The sequence below is a fragment of the Clavelina lepadiformis genome, chromosome 7, assembly GCF_947623445.1.
Source record: "Clavelina lepadiformis chromosome 7, kaClaLepa1.1, whole genome shotgun sequence".
Classification (NCBI taxonomy): Eukaryota; Metazoa; Chordata; class Ascidiacea; order Aplousobranchia; family Clavelinidae; genus Clavelina; species Clavelina lepadiformis.
Genome location: NC_135246.1, coordinates 9,132,320 through 9,156,664, shown reverse-complemented (window position 1 = coordinate 9,156,664; position 24,345 = coordinate 9,132,320). Strand labels below are relative to the sequence as shown.

Sequence of the window (24,345 nt, the reverse complement as noted above, 5' to 3'; positions counted from 1 at the left end):
CAATGGCAAAGAAGGTAAACTTACGTTTGTATTAATTTAAACGCTGCAAAATATAGTTATTCTACAGCCATGAAAAAAGCGTTAACCTTTTTTTGTGTTTGTTTTAGCTCCGTACTTATTCATGTACAGTATTTTTAATGTCTGTTAAACTCTGGAATAACTTGTACAGAGAGGTCCACGAAATGGGAAATTCCCTATGATCCCTGACGTCATGAGTAACTATGTTTTGCTTTAGCAAACGATTACCGGTAGTAGTTAGCCTACATCAGTAAGCATCTGGTAAATACAGCAGTACTATTCCAACCGGCAAGGTAAGCACACGTTCGTCTCAGGTTAGAGTTAGACTGGCCCACTTCATGAATTCCCTAAACTTTGTGGTACGTAAGAACTAGTTTCTTGTGGCAAGGATATTTAAAGAAGACGCTGCTCTAATTTACCAAATTATTAATGAGAGTGACTAGGCCAGGGGTGGGCAAATGTATTCAATAGAAGAGCCATTTGCAGAAAATGCAAATACCAGAGAGCTTCAAAATTATTTCAACTGAACACGAACTCTTCGGATTCTATGTCTATTGTTACGTCATAAACGAAATGCTGACCTAAATAAAGAAAATAAAAAGAGAGCAACGTTCATAAACGGCACTCTTGGTAGCCTTTACAATTTTTTTGGAATTTTACGATTCGACTACAAGAGCACAAAAAACATGCCGGCGAGCCGCAGTTTGCCCACCACTGGACTAGGCTATCTCACCTAAAATAGGTCACGTAGCCCATAGTTAAAGATAGGCGGTTAGGTCAGAAGAATTTCATTTTAGTTATTTAGGGTTTAATTTAGTTTAGGTTAGATTTAGATTAGAGGGCAGATTTATGCTCAAGGTTTAGGTTACTATGTTATAACAATTTTTGCCTTCCTTTCTACAGTAAATTCTTAACCCAACAAACTATTCCATATATGGGACCAAAATTTGGAATGCTCTGCCTAACGAAAACTTTAAAACTTTTGAAAAATAAGACAATTTTTTATAAAAAATTACAAATTTATTTTGCTTCATCATCACACTTGCATGACACTATGTGACAATTGTAATTATGCACTCCAGCACCTGTTTTTCTCTTAATTATGTGTTTAGTTGTATTTCACTAATGGATATTTACTGGCTTTGAGTCACATTCTGTTATTGAGTGTAGACAACGCTTAGTAATACTGGAACTGGAATTATATTGACGAAATTTCAGTGAATTTTTAAAAAATGTTCACTTGCTTTATCTTTCTTTTAACTTCAAAATAGTTAAAGCTTTCCTCCACCACATGCCACCAAATTTGTTGTTGCCAAACTCCAGACATAGGCAGTAAGCATCCAGCATGCACATGACAAGTAGCTTTTGATAAAGCACTTTGATAAAATGATGGTAGTGGAAATTTCAAACCGGATTAAGAAAATTGAACGTCAGTCTGTTTATTCATTAACTTGTAAATTTTTTGGGTTTCTTTTACAGTGAGTTTCTTTTCCCATCCTCTGTTGTACAGCATTGAAGCGAATGTCATTCATCTGTTGCTTGAACACACCACCAGCTGCTTATCTGCTTAATTCTCGCTTTGTCAACTTATGTTTTATAGATTTAACTAATTATAGGCTTACTGGCCATGCTAGTTGTTACCATCAAATATCAACATTATTTCTCTTGAGCACGTTTTAAGCCTTTTTGGCTTAGTCACTTTTTCCTGTTCATTGGCGCGTGTTAGTGAAAACTGGCATGATTTTTCGTCCCCACCACGCTTTTAGCGAAAAATAAAGTGATTGATTGATTGAATATTTAAGGGGTCTAGTATACAAGTGCACAACCACAGGATGCTTTTGTATGCTATGATACTTAACCCCAGCTACTCAAATTGAAACTGTGAAAAAGAGCTTTAATGCACGATTTTTTCCATGGAAATATTTGCTGCCGTTATAAATAAAATTTTTGACAGAGTGTTAATTTTCGGAAAGGGTACGTATAATTGGTGCACATCAGGCATACGTAATTATGCGGTCTGGTGTACAGAAATATTAAATTTCATATCGATTTCCGAGTCTAGGCTAATGCAGAAGTGCATAACCACAGGATGCATTTATATACTAGACCCCAGCTCTTCAAATTGTGGTGTCATTTGGTGTGCACTTCTGCACTATACTCCGACTTTCTATCGTCAGAAGGCCTATTAATCCAGCACAGGTTCAGGTATGCATTATCGACTTCACTTCTAGTTTTCTACTTTAGTCAGACAATCGAAGGCGAATATCAAGTTTCGTGTTTTTTTTTTATTGTATTCTGAGTAGCAGAATCATCTTTACAATGTCGTGGTTTATGTGTTATTGTAAAAACGATTCACAGTTCATCCTTATAGTTTTATGTGTTTGTTAATTTGAGGTTATTTTAAACTTTTTTGCATTTCATGTCAAATGCTACACTGACAACATAACATAACCTCGTGTTGAACAAAACCAATGCGTGGGATTCAAAGCGCTGTAAAATAAAAACTAGGCAACCTTTTTTGAATATTTTTGCTTTCCTGTGCAAAAAATTCATATGCTACTCACCTGAGTGAAATCTTTATAATGCGATGCTCAGTATGCTTGCAATTTCAAAAAGAATCGAAGTGGTTTGACAATTTCCATGGTTAAGTATAGACAATTAATAAAATCGTACCACCCATAAAAAGCTGACATTTGTAACTCCGAAAGGGGTCTATATCACTTTAGATTTGTTCCAGCATTTTTCAATGCAAGATTTATAGCTGATTGCGTATAAAACCTTGCTAAACTGCCAAACTGTTCCATAAGTATATTGTGAGAAGCTTGCATTTTTGTGTTAAAGATCTTTGGTTTCTTAGTATGCATTCGCAATGCTTCGTTTGCTGAAAAGAGATCTAGTTAAAAGGCAGTCTTTACAATGGAAATGTGTGTTGGGATTATCTCCAACAGAGAGGCACTTCAGCAGCAGAATCAATCTTCCACTAAACGAAGAATGGGCTGAACTTGCAAAAAAGCAGCTTAAAAAGGTGGATCCAAAAACACTTTACTGGGTTACTCCGGAAGGATTATCTGTGAAACCAATTTATACCAAGGATGACACAAAAGACATGCCTAATGAATTACCGGGTATGTGTAATAAATGTTTGGGAAACATATATACCAGGCTTATATCTTTATTTATAATTGCAATTAATTAGGCCTATGTACTTGAACATTAACATTCATAATAATATAATTTTATTGCAGCGTGTTATCAAACCCTTTAGGTAGTTGTACATTAATAGTATATATAATTGGCATCATATGCACGCTATCTTCCTTAAGATCAAGTTCATATAGGGACTTCCGTCGTATATACATTCACAAATCCTCAATACTCCTATGTGTTGCTTGCAATTGCATATAGAAATGTGTCCAAGTCTTCGTTCTATGGTCAACTTTATATTTACATTCTTCCTAAAAATATTCCATAAACTACAAAATGAATATACGAATTAAAGTTATGCTGTTCACAGTTTACATTTATTATGCAATCCATCTCATGTTATACCACACTCACAAAAGGATATTACAGAAAGTCATTCTAAATAAACACTAGTAGGTAGTAAGCAACCTTGATAAGTTGAAAATAACAAATTATCATTTTATGCAGTGGTTCTTAATCTTTTTGTTTTGGGTGACCTCTTTCAGCATTACGGAATCATAGCAGACCGCCCCATGCTGTTGTTTAATGTAAGCTTACACAAAGAAATTAGCTTTTTGGTGCATGAACTATAATTTATCAGGTTATGAAAAAACTACTAGGGCAACATTTGGCGAGTTAAATCATGATAACTTATGCACAGCGCTAGAAAAATGTTACAAGATATGCTGTAAAACCTGAATTGAGTAAAGATTTTTGTGGGTGAAAGTAATCTGATAGTAAAGAACTCCTGCTTGAATGTCTTTAGTAAGATGGTAGAGTATATTAATTCAGTGATTGTGTTTTTGTAATTTGTTTGTATTGTATACATATATATTGTATATACTTACTTGATAAAGAACGTTGTATGCCTATGTATGTATACCACAATGTGGAACGTATACCTTGATATTGTAAATACTAGGCAAGGAGTTGTTTCTTTAGCTATGTCTTGCAGAATTTTTTGTGGATGCGAACCTGTTTGTTTACAGTGTTTAAAATAGGACAATTTTTTCAGGAAAATATCCATACACCAGAGGTCCATATCCAACGATGTATGCAAACCGACCTTGGACAATAAGGCAATATGCTGGTTTTAGTACAGTTGAGGAAAGCAACAAATTTTACAGGTAACCAATATTATGTAACCTTCTCTGTCAAGTGTGATGTTGTCCTGTAACGTGATATCATGTTCGCTCAGGGACAATATTAAAGCTGGACAGCAAGGGCTCAGTGTAGCATTCGATCTTGCAACACACAGAGGTTATGACTCTGATAATATAAGAGTTAAGGGTGATGTTGGCATGGCTGGAGTTGCCATTGACTCTGTGGAAGATATGAAAAGGTAGACATAAAAGTTATTTGAATTTGCTTGATAAATATATATGCTGAGCTGCATCATAGACTTTTAGCGAAGATGGTGCATTATGTTGTAAACAGATCTACTGTAGAATCAATTAAATTATTTATTTTATATTCATTGCACCACAGTATGTTTAAACATTGTAGACCAGCTGTACTCCTAGCTTTGTTTTTTATATTTTTGTCTGCCAGTTTAGATTAACATTGATTTGCTACTGGTGTGCACCACAATCAGCCATGTAACTCATTTTGTTTGTGATAAAGGTCTTGTGGTGTAACAGCTACTGTTGGTTGTTGTGCTATGTTGCTGTATGTTTTGATAAGGAGTGAATGTTAATTATGCCATTCAATCCAATGTTAAGCGCTCCAACACATACACTGTAGGCATTAGCAAGCTCAGTACATCAAAACTTTTCCTAACTAGTTTCCTATTTCATCCTGTGGATGATGCATATAAAATTTTGATGTAAAAATTTGACCATTTCGTTTTAGTTAAATTTTTTTTTTGGTGGAGTTTTTGTTGATATTTTCTGAGTAAATTTCATTTCATTAATTTTGTTGAATTCCAATTTAACACTGTTTTCTGCAATACTGAAATTCAAAAGCAACCCAAGTGAATAAAATTAAAATAAAAACTACGAAAGTTTAAAGGCGAGGCACTCTGAAAGCACCAAAGATTTACGTGTGAAAAAAAAACACATTTCATACAAATATAATAGCCTAGTCCAAACTTTAAAAAGCAAAATTATCTCATTCACTTGCGTGAAACATATTATTATACAGCTTATGCTCGCACTAAATATGGTGGATGACTGGACACACCCATTTTTATGTTAGGAAGTATATACTGGGGTTACCATATTTTCATGGCCTAAAATCCGGACACTCTTTAGTGCCCACTAGCGGTTTTTAGAATGAGGTATGAACACATTGTCTGTCAATATGACGTCACACTAGCAATGCCCCACCTTGACGGTGCGAACAAAACCCGCGGCCCACTTCGAAATCATTAAGCATTAAACAAACGACAATTTCCTTGGTATTTTAATTTGGTCTGCAACAGACTTCTTGTTGCGCTATTTTTCTACTGCTTTCACTGCTTTATAATTTTCTTCAGCGAATATACGCTCTTATCGTTTCAGACATGTTCTAAATTTTACAATATCGACCAAGATATAAGGCCTTCAGCTACTAGCCTAGCGCCTATCATAAAATTCCGGACATTTGAGGATTTTTTAAAATTCCTCCCGGACGCAAAATTTAACCCTACATTCCGGACATGTCCGGAATTTTCCGGACGGTATGGCAACCCTAGTATATACACTTATACAGTAAATAGAAGAACAATTCTATCAAATTTGGCAATTTTATTTTACTGAAAAAATTTAGTAAAAGTTATGCCACAGCACTGATGCACAACTGAAACAATTGACATTTGCCAGCTGGTCTGTGTTTTAGTATACTATGCTTAGACATGCATTGCTATGCATTAGTTGGTTTCCTAAAACGCAAGATTATTATCTTTAAAAAACGAAAAGCACAACAGTTAAAATCTGCCCATGTTTTTAGTTTATTTGAAGGAATTCCCCTTGACAAAATGTCAGTTTCAATGACCATGAATGGGGCAGTGATACCTGTGTTAGCCATGTTTGTAGTTGCTGGAGAGGAACAAGGTGTCTCCCCCAAGTTATTAACTGGAACAATACAGAATGATATTCTTAAAGGTAAGAAACAATGTATCCAGTGAGAAGTCACATATCAAAATATCCAGTGAGAAGCCACAGCTTGTGCTAATACTGTTATCTTATTTTTTGAAGAGAAAACATAAACTTTTTTGAAATTTGCTTGATATTTGAAATTTTTGAAACTAGAATTTATGGTGCGTAACACGTACATCTACCCACCGAAACCATCGATGAGGATTATATCTGACATCTTTGCTTACACTTCCCAACACATGCCAAAGTAAGCTCGATTTTAAATACTTGTCTTCGTTCTCATAATGTTATTCATAATGTGTGCGAAACAAATATTTTTTGTGTATAGTTTATAAGGGAGAAACGATTATTATTTTGCAGGTTCAACAGCATTTCCATCAGTGGTTACCACATGCAAGAAGCAGGTGCAGACACTATTCTTGAGCTGGCATACACCATAGCTGATGGTATACAATATTGCAGAACTGGAATTGAGGTAAGTTTTTCAGTTGAGGAGGAAATTGTTTCTTCACTCTTAATTTTCCACAAAGCATATGAAAATTAAATCTACTGCTGAAAATCATTTGCTTTCAAGCCAATAGCAATGAAAGTTAAATCCGTTACTATGTGGTTTCTTAGTTTCTACTCGTTTTGTGTCAAAAATAAATGCAGGAAAATTTAGAAATTATGGATGTGGAATGTAAAATGAATTGGTGATATCTGGTATCGCTACTAGTATCACACCATATTTGATAGTATATACTATATACAATACATAATATTATTTCTTATTTATAGGAGATTTTATATTGAGTTTTTTCTGGTAGTTTGTTGACGTTTTGTCTGAAAACTCTCCATAAACTTACTATTACCATGGTTAAAATATGTTTTCTAAGCTATTTTACAAATTTGTTTTGACATTGCAATCCAAATAGAGAACTTTTATTTTGCTTTCAGGCTGGTTTGGATATTGATCAGTTCGCTCCAAGACTTTCCTTCTTTTGGGGTATTGGAATGAATTTTTACATGGAAATCGCAAAAATGCGAGCCGCACGAAGATTGTGGGCCCATCTTATTCAGAAGTTTTTTGGGCCCAAGAATCCTAAATCCTGTATTTTAAGAACACACTCTCAGACTTCAGGTAAATAGATTGTTATATATATATATATGATATGCATAGCAATCATACATTTTTCATTATTCAGTATCGTAGACTATATGTATATATCATTAGAATGATTTGGGTTATATTGTCATATATTGGTAGTTTCCCTTTGTTTACATACTTGGCTTTCCAAGGTGTTAGTTTTTCAATGGTTTATTTTATATATTATTTTTTTTTCAATAATGTTATTTCTGATATTTATAGTTATTGCATTTAAAAAAAATATAGCATTCAGTTATTCTATCTCTACTAATTGATGCATAAATATGACTACCATACTTAACAATTTTTTGCCTAAAATGTTTTTTATTAGTGTATTATGATTAAAAAGAAAATAACAAATTATTAAAAGTATGTATGTATATAAATACAGTATAATATGTACATAAGATGTTATATTATAATAACATTCTTTGTTTTTTATTTGTATTTTTGTTTGGAAATAAAAAGGCTGGTCATTGACTGAACAAGACCCATACAACAATATTATTCGTACAACCATTGAAGCCATGGCAGCTGTCTTTGGTGGAACCCAGTCTTTGCACACAAATTCATTTGATGAGGCTCTTGGACTACCTACTGTTACAAGTGCCAGAATTGCCAGAAACACACAGATTATTTTGCAGGTTTCCAATTTTTGTTTATTTCAGTATTTTTCATGTATGTTATCTATACTAAATATATCTATCATCTTTGGATGCATGTATTATAGCATATGAAAATAGCTCCAGAAACTGTTTTTTAAAAATTACTCAAAACTGTTATAAGTAAAATTAAATTACCGAGCTGGACTTTATTTCATGAATTTGTAGTTTGTATTTTCAACACACTTTGACAATGCACTTTGCCCGTGCAGTTACATGATATACATGATACATGATATTTCTTAGAAATTACCGAAACATTAAGGTGTAAATATGTTGATCTCGTAAATCTTCATTTACTTTCCCTAATATAATCAGTGAATACCCTTAACTGTTTTTAGTGGATGTCCATGAGCATCCTGGCTCTGTGAAAATGGGTACCCCTAGAAAAAGTTGGATGCCCAACTCTGGCAAACTAAGCTTAATCTGCCAACAGACACAAACAACCATGCTGTTTTTATGTCTAAATTTCATAAAAGCTCGGCTCTTTTTCTTCTCAATGGTCTAGTCACAACTGCCAGCTAGTAATTTCCTGCAAATACATCCCTTAATACAATCTTTTCCTGCTGTGCGTATAGCATAGTCTGTAACAGATCACACCCTAAACAATGGCATTATCCAGTCATCAGTCACATTGGCAACCTCATTGTACAGTGAAAACCTGGCATTAAAAAACAATGGGTGCCCAATGGGCATCCATTCACCTCAATATTGGATGCCCAAATCAAAATTTGGTTGCCATGGCACCCAGACACCCACTAAAATCCGACACTACTAATTCATAACAAACAGTTGTCTTTGTTCTCATACTTACACTCAAGTTAATGCAGGCATCCTAGCAAGAAGTATATATGTGGTGTACTGTCTTCCGTCCGCAGTCACCAGCCTCAATGTCTTTTGGTCTACCCTATTCATAGAAATTGATCCTGGTTTTCCAAGCCCTGATTTGGTATAAACTGTATAATATCAGTAGAACCTTCTACTTATTTATCAGTAAGAAGGTGAAGAAGAGAGTGCCTTCTTTCAAATAGTGGAACTAAAGCTTTGCTATGTTTCCTGGCCCATAAGTTTGAAATCATTTGAGCATAGCATGACGTACAACTCTCTGCTTTCCTTCTGAATGATTGCAAAAGGGCTCTAGCCATGATATCCTCCATCAAGTCGCCTTACTTTACTAACTGTTTCAATTTTTTATTTAGTATGCTTGTTTTTAGGAAGAAACTGGAATCCCTCACATAGTTGACCCTTGGGGTGGCTCTTACATGATGGAGAACCTAACCGATGATATCTATGATGCTGCACTAAAGGCATGTCTACTCTTAGTTAATTTTTTATGCTGAAATTCTCCTGTTCTGACAGTGCTTGTTTGTAGGTCATTGAAGAGATAGAAGAAATGGGTGGAATGGCAGAAGCGGTTGCTCAAGGCATCCCCAAGCTAAGAATAGAAGAATGTGCTGCAAAAAGACAAGCACGGATAGATTCAGGTATGGCTGACATTGCATGATCATTAGCAAAAACAAAAATTGTAGCAAAGTGTCCAACAAAATGTTTTGGATCACGAGGAACTAAGCAGCTGTGTATTGTAATTCGCAGCTTTTACCAGCTTTGTTTGAAGCAATATACTGTAATTTAAAACATGTGCGATGATGAAATAATGCACAATGCATTGCTAGCAACTTCAATAATTTACACACCACATACTTCTGATGGAAATTTAATCTTGCTAGTAGTATGTAAGTAGTGTGTAGTCTATCTACTCTAAATAGGTCACTCAGCTTATTTTCTGTCTAGGAAGTGAAATAATAGTCGGCGTGAACCAACATCGACTTGCTAAGGAAGATCCAATTGAAGTTCTGTCAATAGACAATACACAAGTCAGAAATAATCAGGTTAGTTTCATCAGTTAAACAATAGCAACTTTTCCTGCAAAGCATCTATTTTTTTCTTGTATCCTTGTTTGCCTACATTTAATGATTTGTGCTCAACTTGTTATAAGTTAACTGTAGGTAGAAAAATTGAAAAGGATAAAAAGTACAAGAGATGAAAAGAAGGTTCAGGCTTGTCTTGAAAATTTGGTTGAAGCTGCAAGGTTGTTTTAGTTGCTAGTCTATTTTAGAGCATTAAGCATTTTTCGGTATGATGTGTGGGCTTAAATAAATAACTACTACCAAATGAAATAAAAATAACCACTTCCTCTTAAATCAACAATTACCAAAAACAACCTTGAAAAGGTTTTGTCGCGTTACGAAGCTTAATTTTTGCATTTAGAGGCAATGGAAACCTTTTGGAGCATGCGGTATATTGTTCAAGAGCACGTTGCACTGTGGGTGAAATATCATCCGCCATGGAAGAAGTTTTTGGAAGGCACAAAGCTCTGGATCGATTAGTTAGTGGAGCTTACAAGTAATAAATCAAAAACTCTTGGAAAAAGATTTATTAAATAGATATTGAAATATAACATAACAAACATTCATGAAAAAGTTGTTTGGTATGTAACTCGATACCTGTTATGTAATGTGTTTCATCCGTTTTTAACTTTTATACCTTGTTTAATTTCCCTTAGCTTAAGATGCTTTCTTTCTGCTTTAATGCAGTCAAACCTTGTTAACCTGTTTTCGCTTAACTCAAAATTTTGGTCAACTCCCTGTGTTTTTTGGTCTCTGGGCCATAGTTATCACATGTTCTTCAATGGATTTTTGAAGGCTAGAAATGTGGATCATTAATTTTTTATTTTATTATAGTTAATACTTTTTCACCGTAAAACTCTCGCATTTGCTCCAGAGTATAACATTTAAGAACCCTATTCGACTGTTTCACAACCCAGCAGTTAATTAGGGTAGCCGAAGGTACTTACTAATTTTAAACGTTTGTAACAGTTGGACATTACTGATACTCTGTTTAATTTTAATACCACTATCACAAGAGATGCATCTATTATCCCCAGTCACGTTTTCATGATTGTTTATCATCAATTTTGTTAACTTCGGATAACTCTTGGATACTTACTTCAAGTTAATGAGCTTCCAATGTTTTTTGAAAGTTAACACTTTTTCCTTAGAACTGAGTTTGGTGAAAGTGATGAAATGAGCACAGCTCTCAGAAGAGCAGAAACATTCTACGAAGAAGATGGAAGAAGGCCTCGCATCCTTGTCGCGAAGATGGGACAGGATGGACATGACAGAGGAGCAAAGGTCATTGCTACTGGGTTTGCCGATCTGGGTTTTGATGTGGACGTGGGTCCTCTTTTCCAGGTGAACAATAAGCTATATAATGGTTGGTAGATCTAATTGCTTGAATTGGTTCATCTTTAAATGTACGATCAGTACATTTAACAAATATAGACCTACTGGTTTTAAGCTGGAAACTAAAAATTAAGTGAAGTGGAATTTAAAGTTGTCCTTTAGTGTAACACTAGTATTAGAGTGGAATCGTTAAACTTTGAAATTAAAGGACCCACGATATTTGGTCGTTTACACGTCTGATGTTTAGACACCACCAGAGGTAGCGCAGCTGGCTATTGATGCCGATGTCCATTGCGTTGGCGTTAGTTCACTGGCAGCTGGACATAAAACTTTAATTCCAGAACTGGTACAAGAACTAAAGAAACTTGGACGGGAGGACATTCTAGTTGTAGCTGGCGGTGAGTAACTGTTTTTTACTCCGCGCCACCATGTAACTGAAACTTTCGTGTATAGTGATCACTATTTGGCGTTATTGAGCAAAATTGTGTTAGAACCTTTGTGTTTTCTGCCTTATTAATTATTAAAACAACACTTGTTCCGACCTCGATTTTACGCTGTTCGCAACATTAGCTAAAACCCCTAGAAACAATGCTAAGTATAACCTATTTGACATCTTAAACTCGCAGAAGCGTTTACGGAATATATCATTGTATTATTGGTACATTTCACCCGCGCGATCTATAGCCTAGCTGTCACAGCCGCGTGATGATAATAGCTTGGCCTACGGTGATACTTTGTGACGTTTTGCGAAGTAATTCAGGGGAAATCGGTTTTTCGAATTAAAGTTAATTGTTTCCTTCAAGGTTAGTTACAAATGGCGTTCATAAACTCGCAGTTGCTATAAGAGAAGAATTCAACAATATGTTTATGTGATTAATGTTGACAAGCGTTGGGAAAATTTGTTTACCTAGGCCGTTGAACTTTAAGAGTGATAAATAAGAGCCTAACCCTTAGTTAACAAGTGTAATGATTTCTTGAGGACTGATTTCTTGATTTCTGATTTCTTGAGGACTGCTATTGCTCGCTTGCTTGCGTGTGCCATGCACAACGTTGTATTTTCGCATGCCTCTTTAAATTGGTCGGTTTCATGACATTCAATTTGGGTGAAAAATGTTCAGTTGTCTGCGAATGACAACCGACAAAGCTCCAATAAGCGACGGTTGCGTAACATAATGCTATTCCGATAAGCTTTACTTGGAAATACGATACAAGCATAAAATTCTTTTGGAGGCATGCTTAGCTTAGTGTTGTATCGGTTCGCTTTTCTGTTACGTTTGGGATAATTCTCAAAACTTAATAACTTATCTTAATCTTAATAATGCATCTTTCCTTAATACGAAGGCGACAGTCAGTAACGCAATGTACCTGTCTAGTCATACACAAGCTTCACACAGTGTGCACTATATAGTACGTTTGCATTTGATTAAGAAGTTTGATATCTCAGGTGACTAGATTTTGACAACATTTTATCAACTTTTAGTTATGAAAAGGCAAAATAATTATCTTTTTCCAACTATTGTTTTGCTGTGGTTTGTAACGCGCAAGCACAACAGTTTTACCAACCTCTGATTAATGTAGTGCTGGTTAAACAAACGGGACCTAACATGTCGACGTTGATATTCTGGTATCGTATGTCAGTGACGGAATGGCCAGTGATCTATGAACTGTCTTACGCTACTTTTGAACATATTACTGCTTGTAGCGTCATAGTGAAAAATGCATGCGACTTGGACTACGTGACTGTCTGTGGTTGCCAAACGTGGTTGATATTCTGTGAAAATTCAAACGCCATATTTGTGTTTTACCAAACTATGAGTTGCCAATTTAATAAGTTTTGTTTTGTGGCTGACGTTAGAACGACATTCATGGTCGTGTATCTGCTGCCATAACACGATATTCAGCGCTCCTTGTGATGAAATCTCTGACGTCATCGTGATTGCATAATAATCATTTCAATTAAAAGTGTAATAATGTGATTCTAACTTTCGGTTTCATCAGCGCTATAGTTTAAAATACTATCTTTGGCGTGTAAGTAAACAAAGTTGCGACTTAATTTTAAGCCTGATTTTCAGAGTTTTGCAAAAAATTTTCCTTCACATGTATAGCGAAATATTGAACCGAGACCACAATAATAATTTGCGAGCGTGCGTGCGTGTATGATAACCGGAAAGCATGGTTATATTTGCGCCCAAACACACAGGCCTTCACAAGAAAAATAAAGTTATTTAAACGCCAAAAGAAATCCGGATGAAATCTAATTTTATTTGCCTGTTGATATTGCTACCCAACACACGTTTGTTGAACGACGTCAGCAACCGCATTTTAGTATTTAAATATTGCACGCACCCCTATTCAACATGTCGCGAAAAAATAGCGTATATCGTCATTTTTCCTTGCTGTGGTTTTGTTATTTCTATATATGTAAGTTCTAGCTGTGGGTGCTCTGAATGCGGCAAAATGACCGGTTGGTATGCGTATATATTGTGGTGTGTAGTTGTTTCGCTTCTATTTTAGCACAAAATAATTTTGACAGTTGCAATCACGTTACACCATCGGTGTAGCATACATATTACATCATTTACCATTATTGGGCGAAAAAAAGCAACTCGAAGTTCAGTCAACGTTTAGTTAACCCTGTAAAGCTAAATAAGGGTTTCTCAACCGGGGTTCATGGGGGCGCTCTCCGGGGTCACGAGCAGATGCCTCACTAGTGAGCTATAGTGTAGTAGTAGTAGTAGGAGGGGAAGACGAGGCAAAGCGGGACACAATTTTCTTATGTTTTTGTGCATGTACTTGCTGTGAAAAACTAGAACAAACGTTTGTCTAAACTCTAAAACATGGATCTAAAAAACTTGTCAGCGTCGGCTATATGAAACGGTAAACGATCACTGGATCGACTGTCAATTGCACTAGCAAGTGTGGAGTGAAATATATAATCAAAACCAGGGTGAGCTTGCTGATTTTAAAACCAGAAATAGAATCTGTAAATGTAGAATCTACACATGCTCGAGACTGAGGATGCACATTTCGGGTAAAATATATTTCTGGTTTTAAAATCTGCAAGCTGACCCTGGTTTTGATTATATATTTTACTCTACACCAGCAATCAACAATCTGCATTTTTTTATTGATGAGCAGGGGCCACGGATTTTGAAGGCCACTGTAAGGGAGTCACGTACCATGATGTTGAAAACCACTGGGCTAAATGATATGACTGCCTATTATTATATTCTAACGCAGTTCACGGTCAAATAAGCTACGAAAAATATGTGAAGAAAGAGCATTAGAAACTCCCTTTGTGCATGCTAATTAGCCGAGTGCGTATTTTTATGTGGAAAATCAAACTGTATTTGACCGAAGTAAAGAAATACTTTTCTGTAATTAACTTACCGTGATAGTGATATCATACAGCTTATTAAATGATCGTTTCCTGTAACCATTAGTTTCACGTTTTACGGTAAGAACTGCAGTTAATTTCCAAACTTTGAAAACATCCGCCAGAGTTCTGCTGATAAATGATGTCTTCTCTTTAAGATCGTCATGCAGTTATGGCATTTCATCTCTATCTTAAATAACGCGATAAGTCACGCAAAAATACCATGGGTTGTTAAGAACTTGCGCATGTTGAGTGTTGGCCAAGAACATCAAAATAAATTTATCGATTTTCGATATCGCACGTCATAGCCAATTAACGCTATCCAATATATAGTAGTTTCATATCCCGTGACAATCAAACAAGTTCTACGTCATACTCACATCTTAGGTCTATCTTTTTCTAAATTATAATGAAACCGAGTGTGATTTCATGGCCGATAGAATTGCCCTACTGAGCTTCGGCCGTTCACAAACTTTATATCTTGTTTGTCATGTACTCCAAAGGCTGTTTTTTGGAAGTCAGGCCACCGGTGTGGTATTTTATCCTTGAGTTTGAGACCAAAATCACTGTGATAAACATCTTGATATTTGCATTGCGTTTGTGTTGTTGACTTTCTGTTGTCATGGCTCATATTGAAACGGTTTTTCATTAACAATACCGCGATTTCTCACAAATCAACAAAGACAATTCACACGATCGCATTCTCGCGCAGGTTTCATGGTTAGCCCGGTATTACATATCTGTTATTAGCGGTTTTTTGGTGTCGCTGTTGTTTTGAGAAACGAAAAAACATAATGACGCTTGCCTGGAATACCTTGTAGCTAGCATTGCCAAGAATAGATTCGACGGCTGTTGACATGTTAAGTGGGTGGCACTTGCTGTGATTATCTTTTCAATGAGAGTGGTTATGACTGACTTCACATGTTAATTGTGTGTTGCGATTTGCCATATTCAGAAAGTTACTTTACTGCAAAAACTTGTTTATATAAGTTCACGTTCATTTAAGAATGGTTGTGGGTCTAACAGCGGACTGGATGATGTGACATTCGAGCAATTTTGTTCCCATCAGCTGTAATTTCCTGTCCAGCACTCACATTTAGCAGTTGAGGGGAGAATTTCTATTTGTTCAGTCTCACGCATTCCCGCGCCTAGCATATGTTTACTGTTGTCAAATCAGTTGCGTTATGATATTTTGGTCGCGATGTTTAATGCTGTCAATTTTGTTGATATATTATTGTTGAATGTAGAATTTTGCTTTGGCTTAGGGTTTTTAAATAATCTAGGACATACAAAAACGCAACCGAAAATTCAGTAAAATTTCAATTTGGTGATAGCAATGTATTTTAATAACATAAACAAACTCAAGTTTTGGCTCTTATCGAAACCATGACGAGTGTTTGGGCTCCAGCTACTGTTAAACGATGATAAATATTGATTTATAATTACTCATTCGTATATTCAAAACCACAGTTGAAGATAAAAGCACAGTTTATGCTGCTAGGTCAAGGCAACCTTTGCGATATGGCCCTTGCGATAATAACTTTTTACTTTTATCATCATCGTTTTTTCTTACTCCATCAACTTAATGAGCCGTGTCTTTTGTGTTTTTTAGGAGTTATCCCACCGCAGGATTACGAATTCCTCTACGAAGCTGGTGTAGCTTGCATTTTCGGACCAGGCACGAGGTTGCCGCTAGCTGCAATGGAAGTAATAAGCCTGATTGAAAAGAACATTTCTAAACGTCGACAGTCGCTGTGATCATCTTGTAGCGTATTCGTCATTCCCTACATTTTATGACTCTCGTACTTTCTTATACGTCCGCATCGTGCATCCCCGGTTGTTCATTGCTATTATTTCTTCTTATTGCGGTTGGAATTGGTACGTGCTTTTGAGGACGCAATTTCCGAAATAAATTAAAAACTAATCGTCTAATTGCTTTGTGTGTTTATTGGAAAACGACGCTTCTATTATAGCACGTTGTATCATGCTTTGTCATGTGAATTTCTTTGACAAAATTTATTGTTTAGAATTTTAAGTTTAATGTGATTTATATCTTTTGTCATGGTGTATAGATATGTATTGTGGGCATGATTGGATGCCAAGTGTCGGCCGATTTAATCGTTCGTTTTTCCGCTAAATGAAACGTCCTTCATAGCAATTGGTTGCAATTTTTGAAATCGCATCACGTTACGTGACGAAAACACGTTTAATTGTTGTTTGAATTAGGATAAAACTTGCACGAAAACCCCCTGACGTTGCTAGCACCAGGCACTTCTTACACAGATCTAGCGGCACGTAAACACTTCTAGGTTCTATTAAAGTTTTTAATTGCTGCGGACATCAATGATCAAAGAACTTACAGTAAGTTGGTTACAGCCGCTAATATTGAATAGGTTGTTGGGAAAGATGGTCGTGCCAGCATTGAGCTATATTAGGTCCATCTTGTTTTTGTCCACACACTCAGGCCTCTGGCAAAGTTTGGGCCTTCGTATTCCGCTATATATAAGTGTAATTTATGCTTTTCGATCACGTGACTTGAGCTTTGCTATTTATATTTAAAAGATTGAATAAAGTTATTCTTTGCAAAATTTTGTTTCGGCAGCTCTTGCTGGAGGCCAATCATGTTTAGTTTGAAGAGGAGTGTTTTTAGAAATTGATGGACATGCATCAACAACACGATTTTAAGTTTCGTCAGAAGCCAACGGTCCATTTGAGAGTTTCTGTTTTGAGAATCTACGGACGCTGTTCTTTATGCTCGTAGCTTTTATCAAGAATATAAAGCGAGTATCTGGATCTCATTGTAAGCGCAAGAAAAAGTAGATGTAAAAAGTAAACAACCTTACGTAATCCTTCTGATGCCACAACTACATTTCGTAATTATGCCGCCGTCCCGCACTTTGCCATTGATGGCCAAATTACCTCGGGTTTGGCCCGCTTTCTTGTTAGGGAAATTTATTCCTCAAAATGGTTGGAGGTCGCCTTAATTAAAGTTGGACGCAACAAGCACAAAACGGAGATTACGCTTTTGAAAGTGTGACGTGACACTAGCCTTTGTGAAGACTAAACAGCGGCGAGCTATAGATTCATATTTAATGCTCAGCTGTTGAAATAGAAGTTTCCATCTCACAGTACACCTGATGAAGGTTGCGAAAGCTCGTGTCGAAGATATAAAAGTTTAGCTCTAGGGTGTTACCTTTCACCTTCATTACTTTTTTATTAAACTGAGGTCAACAGGGTTCAGGCACCGTTAACCTTTGTATACTCGCAAATTATTTGATGCATCAATCAAAAAACAGGACCACACTTAATGTAATGAATATTGATAAAGTGAACCGAGGCGCAAACCGTGATTTTTGCTTGACTGAAGATTTGACATCGTCAAATATTTGTAATATCAATACCGTGTTTCAATTTTTTATGTTGTACGTTAACCTCGTACGTCAGTACAATAGTTTCACGTCACCACGTATTTCTAAGCCCAAATATGAAACATATGTTTGCTTCTTACCCTTTTCGTGAGAAAACACAAGGCTTGAGGTTGAACTTTTGTATTTTAAGCCAAACAATGAATTAATATCACATTTTTCTTTGACGGCTCACACTCCCAAATAAATAAAAAAGACACTAAACCAGGACATGGCAGATTTCAAAGAAGCGGTAACAAGATTCCCATATTTCCGTTCGGAAGAAACTATAACGTAAACATAAAATAGTTATATCTAATAAAGTTTTTAAAACATGAAATAAAAATTAGGTAACAATCAATGGTGAATAGAGATAAACAACGTCGTCGATAACTTTCCTTGCAGTGATCTTCTTCTGAAATGCGGCAACACAGTAACACCCTGTCACTATTCACTATCATATTGTTTTGTAAATGTTAACGTGGTAACTACTGAAGCTCCGTTTTACACCGTTTTATATGGGAACTAATACAACGAACTTTCTGCAAAAAAAAAAGTAAAACCGGCTACGTAGTAGATGAAAATACAGCGACGAAAAAAATTGCCCAAAAAACAAATCAAGAAATCTTTCGCTCAACTTACACAGACACCTATGCACAATAAGCAAAAACAGATAGACTTTGGGAAAGAGCAATTTTTATAAGACATATACATAACTGGAAAGACACAGCACTTCATAAAGGCTTGCAGGACACCAACGCTTCTTTGCCTGCATGACTAAAATAGATCATGGCTGTGAAAGAACATAAAACACAATAGCCATTATACAACACACGCATTGGTTTGCCAAATGAACAACTTGCATATTCACGGAAAGGCGTTACATCTTTACCCCAAAAAACGGAAATATTTTACTGCTGTTTCGCTTTATATGGGGTGCTTTTTCAAAATCCCGCTGATAGATTGCACTTTTTTTCGCGATTTCTAAGCAATTGTGCGGCACATGAACAGCATACAGCAGCCAAAAAATTCAACCTGTACGAACACCACAATTTTTTCTCTTGTGTACTGCTAACTTAGCATTGTAGTCCGGCAACAAATATAGTACGAAAATGGATAAAGGTTTGATATTGGCCAATTGATGGTTTAGTGAAAAGCGCTTTGTTGAAAGCCAATGCCACTTCAAACTTACAAAAACCGGCGTAAACCCGGATACAGAAAAAATTCGGCACAGAACAGCGATTTTACGAATGGCATTTAAAGTTATTATGCGATATTGATTGTTTATAATTTCCCTCATTTTTACACTGAAAGCAAGCTTATTAAGTTAAAAATGTTTATAGGTTTTCGTGCGGAGCGTTTTTACAAAAAAAGGCGCTAATAAATATCTTTTCGAAACCCCATAGCAAGTGCAGGCAGCTTCTTAAGAAAAACTAAAAAGACATTGACAAATTGATAAATATAGGCGGCGTCAAAACACTTGGTGCGCAGCTAATGTCAATGCCAGTTACAAAAAAGCATGCTATATATAATTAAAATATTTAAGCATGTTTTAATTATTTCTTTAATAACGCCATCAAATAAGCCAGGGATGTGTTTACTTGTTTTGACATTTCACGAAATTTTTAAGCTACAATTTTTTTAGGTTCTTATGTAGTGGATTTAAAAAAGAGTTTCTGCTGAGAACCACAACGTAAGTATAAGCAAATTTGCAAAAAAGTCCTTGAAACATTGATAAACAGGTGGCTTAAGAACACTTGTTGCGCAGCTCACGTCCAATGCCGGATACAAAAAATCGATAGGATAAACAAGCACCTATCGTTTCTATTATTTTTTTTGATAATGTTATCGCGCTCACAAAGAATGTTCAACCAAGTCATACAATGTCGCTCGATTTTTTGGGTGAAAACAATTTTCTTTTTTTTGGAATTATTGATTTGTTTTTGTCGTATTTTTACGGGTTAAATTGTTTTTTTTTTGTTGATTGCTTAATTAATCTAGCAAGCAGCGGATACAACAGGAAAACATTTTTAGTTTTGCCTTCAACAAAGAGAAAGAAATCAACAAAACGAAACAGTACTTAAACACCTTACACTTGGCTTGGGAATAGTACAGAGTAGTCTAGACTCTAGAGGAAAAAAACAAGTTCCAATTTTCAGTAGTGATAACAGTTTTTTCTATATATCCTGCTGCACGTATTGAGCAGGCTGATAGTAACAGGTCATGCTACCAGGAGAATAGTAAATTGGGTTTATCGGTGAGTTTGGATATGGGGTTTGGCATGCTTGTTGGTAATACGCCAAGTGGTAGTATGGGTCCCCTTGCTGACGTCTCCTACAACAGCAACATCCACAACAACAATTACAGTAGGGTAAGGGTGGCTGGTAAGCGGCAGTCGGGGGCTGGTATCCGCGTTGGTTGCCTTCCATGAAGCAGACACCAGGAGACGAGGGCCTATAGGCCCCTGTATTCGGAGTTAGGGGTCTCGAGTAGGGAGATGGGCTATTTGGGGCAGAGTACATCTCAGCAGGAGACGAGGACGGTGTTGGAGCCATTGGGGAAGAATATGACGAAATCGGTGAAGATCGATCGCTCATGGGTCGAGGAGGGTTGAGAGTATGGTCGTTATGCACGTACTGAAGCCCGGTGGAATGAGTATTATCGTTTTTCGCAAAACTTTTTTTCTGGGTGGTATAATAATAATCCTGTTGTATACGCTGCTGCATTTGCATTTGTTCCTGGGAATCCTTAGCAACGTTATTGGCCAGCGTCTGTCGCACAAGCATCGTTATCGCGTCCAATATCATCGTGCGTTCGTGTTGCATCAGGCACACAGTGCGCGTGTCCACGACCCTGCGCAAGACCAACAGATACTGAAATTTGAGATCTTCCTCGCCAGCAAAGTGATTGTTTAGGTAGCTGATGAGCTTTTTTTGCTGCCGCTCAATATCGTTGAAATCGATGAAGAATCTCGAGCACATGTGCTGTTCAAGCCTTTCAATCTCATCTGGATCGCTTGAAGAAAAATCTGATGTTGACTTTCTTGAAGAACGGTCGCCGAAATCCGATGAGTCTGTGTCTTTCGTAACGTCGCCTGGCTTAAATTCTCGTACAAGCAAATTGCAATAGCGCAGTAAGCCGCCGCCTCTTATTTCTTCGGGCCGGTGCGTGCAAATGCGACGTTCTCTCAAATGGCGTAAAGCTGCTGCAAAGTCACCATACACGCTCTCTGCTATCACGGTCGGGTGAAATTTCTCAGTCATTTGAACCACCGGCATCTCTTCGTTCTGCCTTGCTGCCTTGCAGAACTCGAGGTAAGTATCAAGGACGATTTGGAAGGAATCGACGCTAAACTCAAATTGACGTTTCATGCTTTGGACGAACTTGAATTCGAGGTTTCGTCCTGTGAAAAAACAAACAGAATAAAAATACATTGGAGTATTTAATTTTAAACCCATATTATACACATCAGCAATGAACTCACATTACAACAGTATATGCATTTCAGAACTAAGACAATCGTATTAATCGCGTTGTTAGGCCTTCATACTGATTGCAGAAACTCTTGTAAAGACAGATTTATTTCATTGCCGGTGTAAGGCTAAATGGCAGACGTCAAGTAAACCGCCGCAGGGTGCTTTTTAATACTAGTAAGACTTCATCGACAAGCAATCGAAGTATTACCGAGATTGTAAGCGCAGGCTTTGACCGCGAGTATTATTTTAGTTTACGCAACACCGTCCATTGACCTAGTTGGCGCAAGAAAAAGAAGTAACAGTGCAGTAGCCCGTAACTTTTTCTTGAGCGACGAAGCGTGAACTAACATGTGGTATTTATTTCTTTCTTGGCTTTATGGTTTTGTCGTTCATACGAACCAGACGCCTTCGAAAATGAGCGAAAACGATAAATCAAAAATTGCTGCAAAATTCAAGCGCTGCAAATCGTGAAACTGCATCCATATAATGGTGGATAAGGAGCCAATTTGAAAAACGTGCAAACGAAATAGATTATACACGAGGGTTAAAAATGATCGAATACCATTGTGTCTGATAGGCAAGCCCTTAACTTAATTGTCATTAACACCATTACAAACAAAGCGTATAATAAATACTGCAACAAAATATCATGAGCACCTCCTTCATTGCAAAAAGCAACAAGCGCTTAAGTTGAAGACGATTGTGTAGACATATCGGGCTCAGTCAAATGTTTTTACAGACATCTTCAGGTCAACTTGGCAAGTTTCAATTGCGCGTCGATTGCTTTCTTGTTTGTTTCAGACAATATTAACAACACAGTTACATGAAATAATGTGCCAGAATAATGAATTGCAGTGCACTGGGTTAATTCCATGGTTACTGTTTAAACAAGGACCAAAACGACAAATAACAATACAGAAAGTTTGAACAATCACGGGACAGGTGATTGCATAAACCTTCGTTCCCAGCAACGGTGCAGTTGACTTATCCTCAAGTATAGCATTTAATTCAGCAAGCTATTTGATACTTACCGTGCTGGAAGTATTGAGAACTATACTATTAATAGAACTGGCACGTACCTTCGTTGTTGTTGAACGATATTAGACTCCACTTGTCCGAGTCGTTGGCCACTTTAACCATCTTCTCGACGTACGCACTTCCCAGTACCACGCTGTTCATCTTACTCCTACTAGCGTGCTCTGGAAAGAATTCCAAAAGCGTTTGCATCGCAGCATCTTTGACCTCCTGCCAGCATCGATCTTTCTGGTGGTAGATGGCTGGATGACTTTGGAAATGCATGGAGAAGGTTTCATCCCGGATCAACGGATGGAGATTGTGGAGAGAGGATGTGGAAGACATGGACTCAATGGAGCAGGTGCGCGTTCTCAAACTTGCCGAATTGCATTTCTTCTGAATGAGAGGAGAGGTGATGCAAGACGGAGAAGCGGGAGCGCTAACTTCAGAAGAACCGCTACTTGTGTAGCCACTATCTTCCACAAGACTAGCATCTTCCAAGAATCCTTTAGTTTGCGTTCGTCGGCGGGAATTGCTCGGTAAACAAGTAGGACGCTCGTTTATGTGACTTCGAGGTTCGACAGACTTGTTTTTGAGTAAATCTTCGCCGTCGATGCCATCGCTGTTTGAGTTGTATGGGCTGGTGTTGCTGACGCTTGTGGTTCCGCTTTTTTGTTTCGGAAAATCTATGGCGAATATTAGATCGAGATCTTTGTACTTGTGCGTAGTATCGTCGGACAAAACGTGAGTAGCGGCACTCCCGTTTAAACGAATGTCTCGCACTTTTACACCGATTTCTTCTAGGCGAGCACGGACAAGCTGAAACGAATTTGGTCAAGTTAAAAATAGCGTTACCAATAAAAAATCCAAACAGCGATGGAAAAAAGAAAAATACCTGGACCAGTTCACTTGGTCGTATTTCCAAGGTGGGAAAATTTCCAGTTCCGTGAATAGGAACAACAGTTTCCATTACGTCACAAAGACGAGCGACGTCTCGATAACGCAACAGCTGAAATCGGCGGAGGTAGGACCTCCTACGATCAAGGCGATTATTACAGTATCGCCGGTGATCAGAGGATGCATTAGTTTCCATGTTTTTTTCCTACAAATAATTTCTTTCGATATTGCACTAATAATAAACTAGTACAAACTCTGTGGAAAGACGGATGGATAAACATCACATCACATATGCCGGTACCTTCACATATACGGAAAATGCGGAAAGTCAAAAGCAAAACGACGAAACATTTTATGCAGAACCACTAATCGCATATATCCCCACTGGTAATAATGTAGAAACAAACCAACTAAATTTAAAAATTACCACAAAAAGTGTCATATTCTATGGGCCAAGAAATTGCGTTAATGGCTACATAACAGCCAGAGCATTCATTCAAAAAAAACTTATTAAAATTCCATCCATACTACAGTATTTCACGATCTATGTTATCAATCTCATTTTTGAGGAATCGCCATTTTTAGCGAAAGTATTAGTTAAGCATCAAATGTCAACAGGTTATTTCTGTCTAATATCTTGGAATATTTTTACTTGGCACCCTAACATATCTAATGTAGGCACCAAAAAATACCTGAGTTTTTTCTCATGCATACTCAGTTAATTTTATATCTGTTTATAGTTTGGCGTCCAAAAATATTTATAGTTGCCGGCCATACAAAGAAGGGATGATAGCAGTGACCACAAAATTACGCAATAACCCAGATATTGTCGTAAAATATAGAACAGACATTTTGCTTTCGAAGGTGGCT

General features: G+C 36.9%; 2 protein-coding genes across 2 annotated transcripts; one reads left to right on the top strand and one right to left on the bottom strand.

Annotated features, from left to right (window-relative positions):
• Positions 1-253: 253 nt before the first annotated feature.
• Positions 254-16,842, top strand: LOC143465367 (methylmalonyl-CoA mutase, mitochondrial-like). The gene is made up of 16 exons (XM_076963603.1): positions 254-3,143; positions 4,217-4,328; positions 4,400-4,543; positions 6,130-6,284; positions 6,432-6,525; positions 6,639-6,753; positions 7,215-7,398; positions 7,873-8,048; positions 9,281-9,373; positions 9,439-9,550; positions 9,858-9,955; positions 10,073-10,155; positions 10,335-10,469; positions 11,125-11,317; positions 11,556-11,706; positions 16,297-16,842. The coding sequence occupies exons 1-16, from the start codon at positions 2,888-2,890 to the stop codon at positions 16,440-16,442; spliced, it is 2,247 nt and encodes a 748-aa protein (XP_076819718.1). The 5' UTR covers positions 254-2,887; the 3' UTR covers positions 16,443-16,842.
• A 1,374-nt stretch (positions 16,843-18,216) lies between these two features.
• On the bottom strand, positions 18,217-23,751 carry LOC143464865 (uncharacterized). The gene is made up of 3 exons (XM_076962893.1): positions 23,474-23,751; positions 22,644-23,397; positions 18,217-21,491 (listed from the first exon to the last, which is right to left on the bottom strand). Exons 1-3 carry the CDS (start codon positions 23,669-23,671, stop codon positions 20,266-20,268), a joined length of 2,178 nt encoding a protein of 725 aa, XP_076819008.1. The 5' UTR covers positions 23,672-23,751; the 3' UTR covers positions 18,217-20,265.
• Positions 23,752-24,345: the final 594 nt, after the last annotated feature.

What these genes read in the sequence shown, in the direction of transcription:
- LOC143464865 (XM_076962893.1), bottom strand. Translation starts at nt 23,671, where the DNA reads ATGGAAACTAATGCATCCTCTGATCACCGGCGATACTGTAATAATCGC. An exon ending in GACCAAGTGAACTGGTCCAG is followed by an intron (nt 23,398 to 23,473) that starts GTATTTTTCTTT and finishes AATTCGTTTCAG; the next exon opens with CTTGTCCGTGCTCGCCTAGA. An exon ending in ATCGTTCAACAACAACGAAG is followed by an intron (nt 21,492 to 22,643) that starts GTACGTGCCAGT and finishes GTTTTTTCACAG; the next exon opens with GACGAAACCTCGAATTCAAG.
- LOC143465367 (XM_076963603.1), top strand. Translation starts at nt 2,888, where the DNA reads ATGCTTCGTTTGCTGAAAAGAGATCTAGTTAAAAGGCAGTCTTTACAA. An exon ending in TCTATGATGCTGCACTAAAG is followed by an intron (nt 9,374 to 9,438) that starts GCATGTCTACTC and finishes GCTTGTTTGTAG; the next exon opens with GTCATTGAAGAGATAGAAGA. An exon ending in CACAAGTCAGAAATAATCAG is followed by an intron (nt 9,956 to 10,072) that starts GTTAGTTTCATC and finishes AGTTAACTGTAG; the next exon opens with GTAGAAAAATTGAAAAGGAT.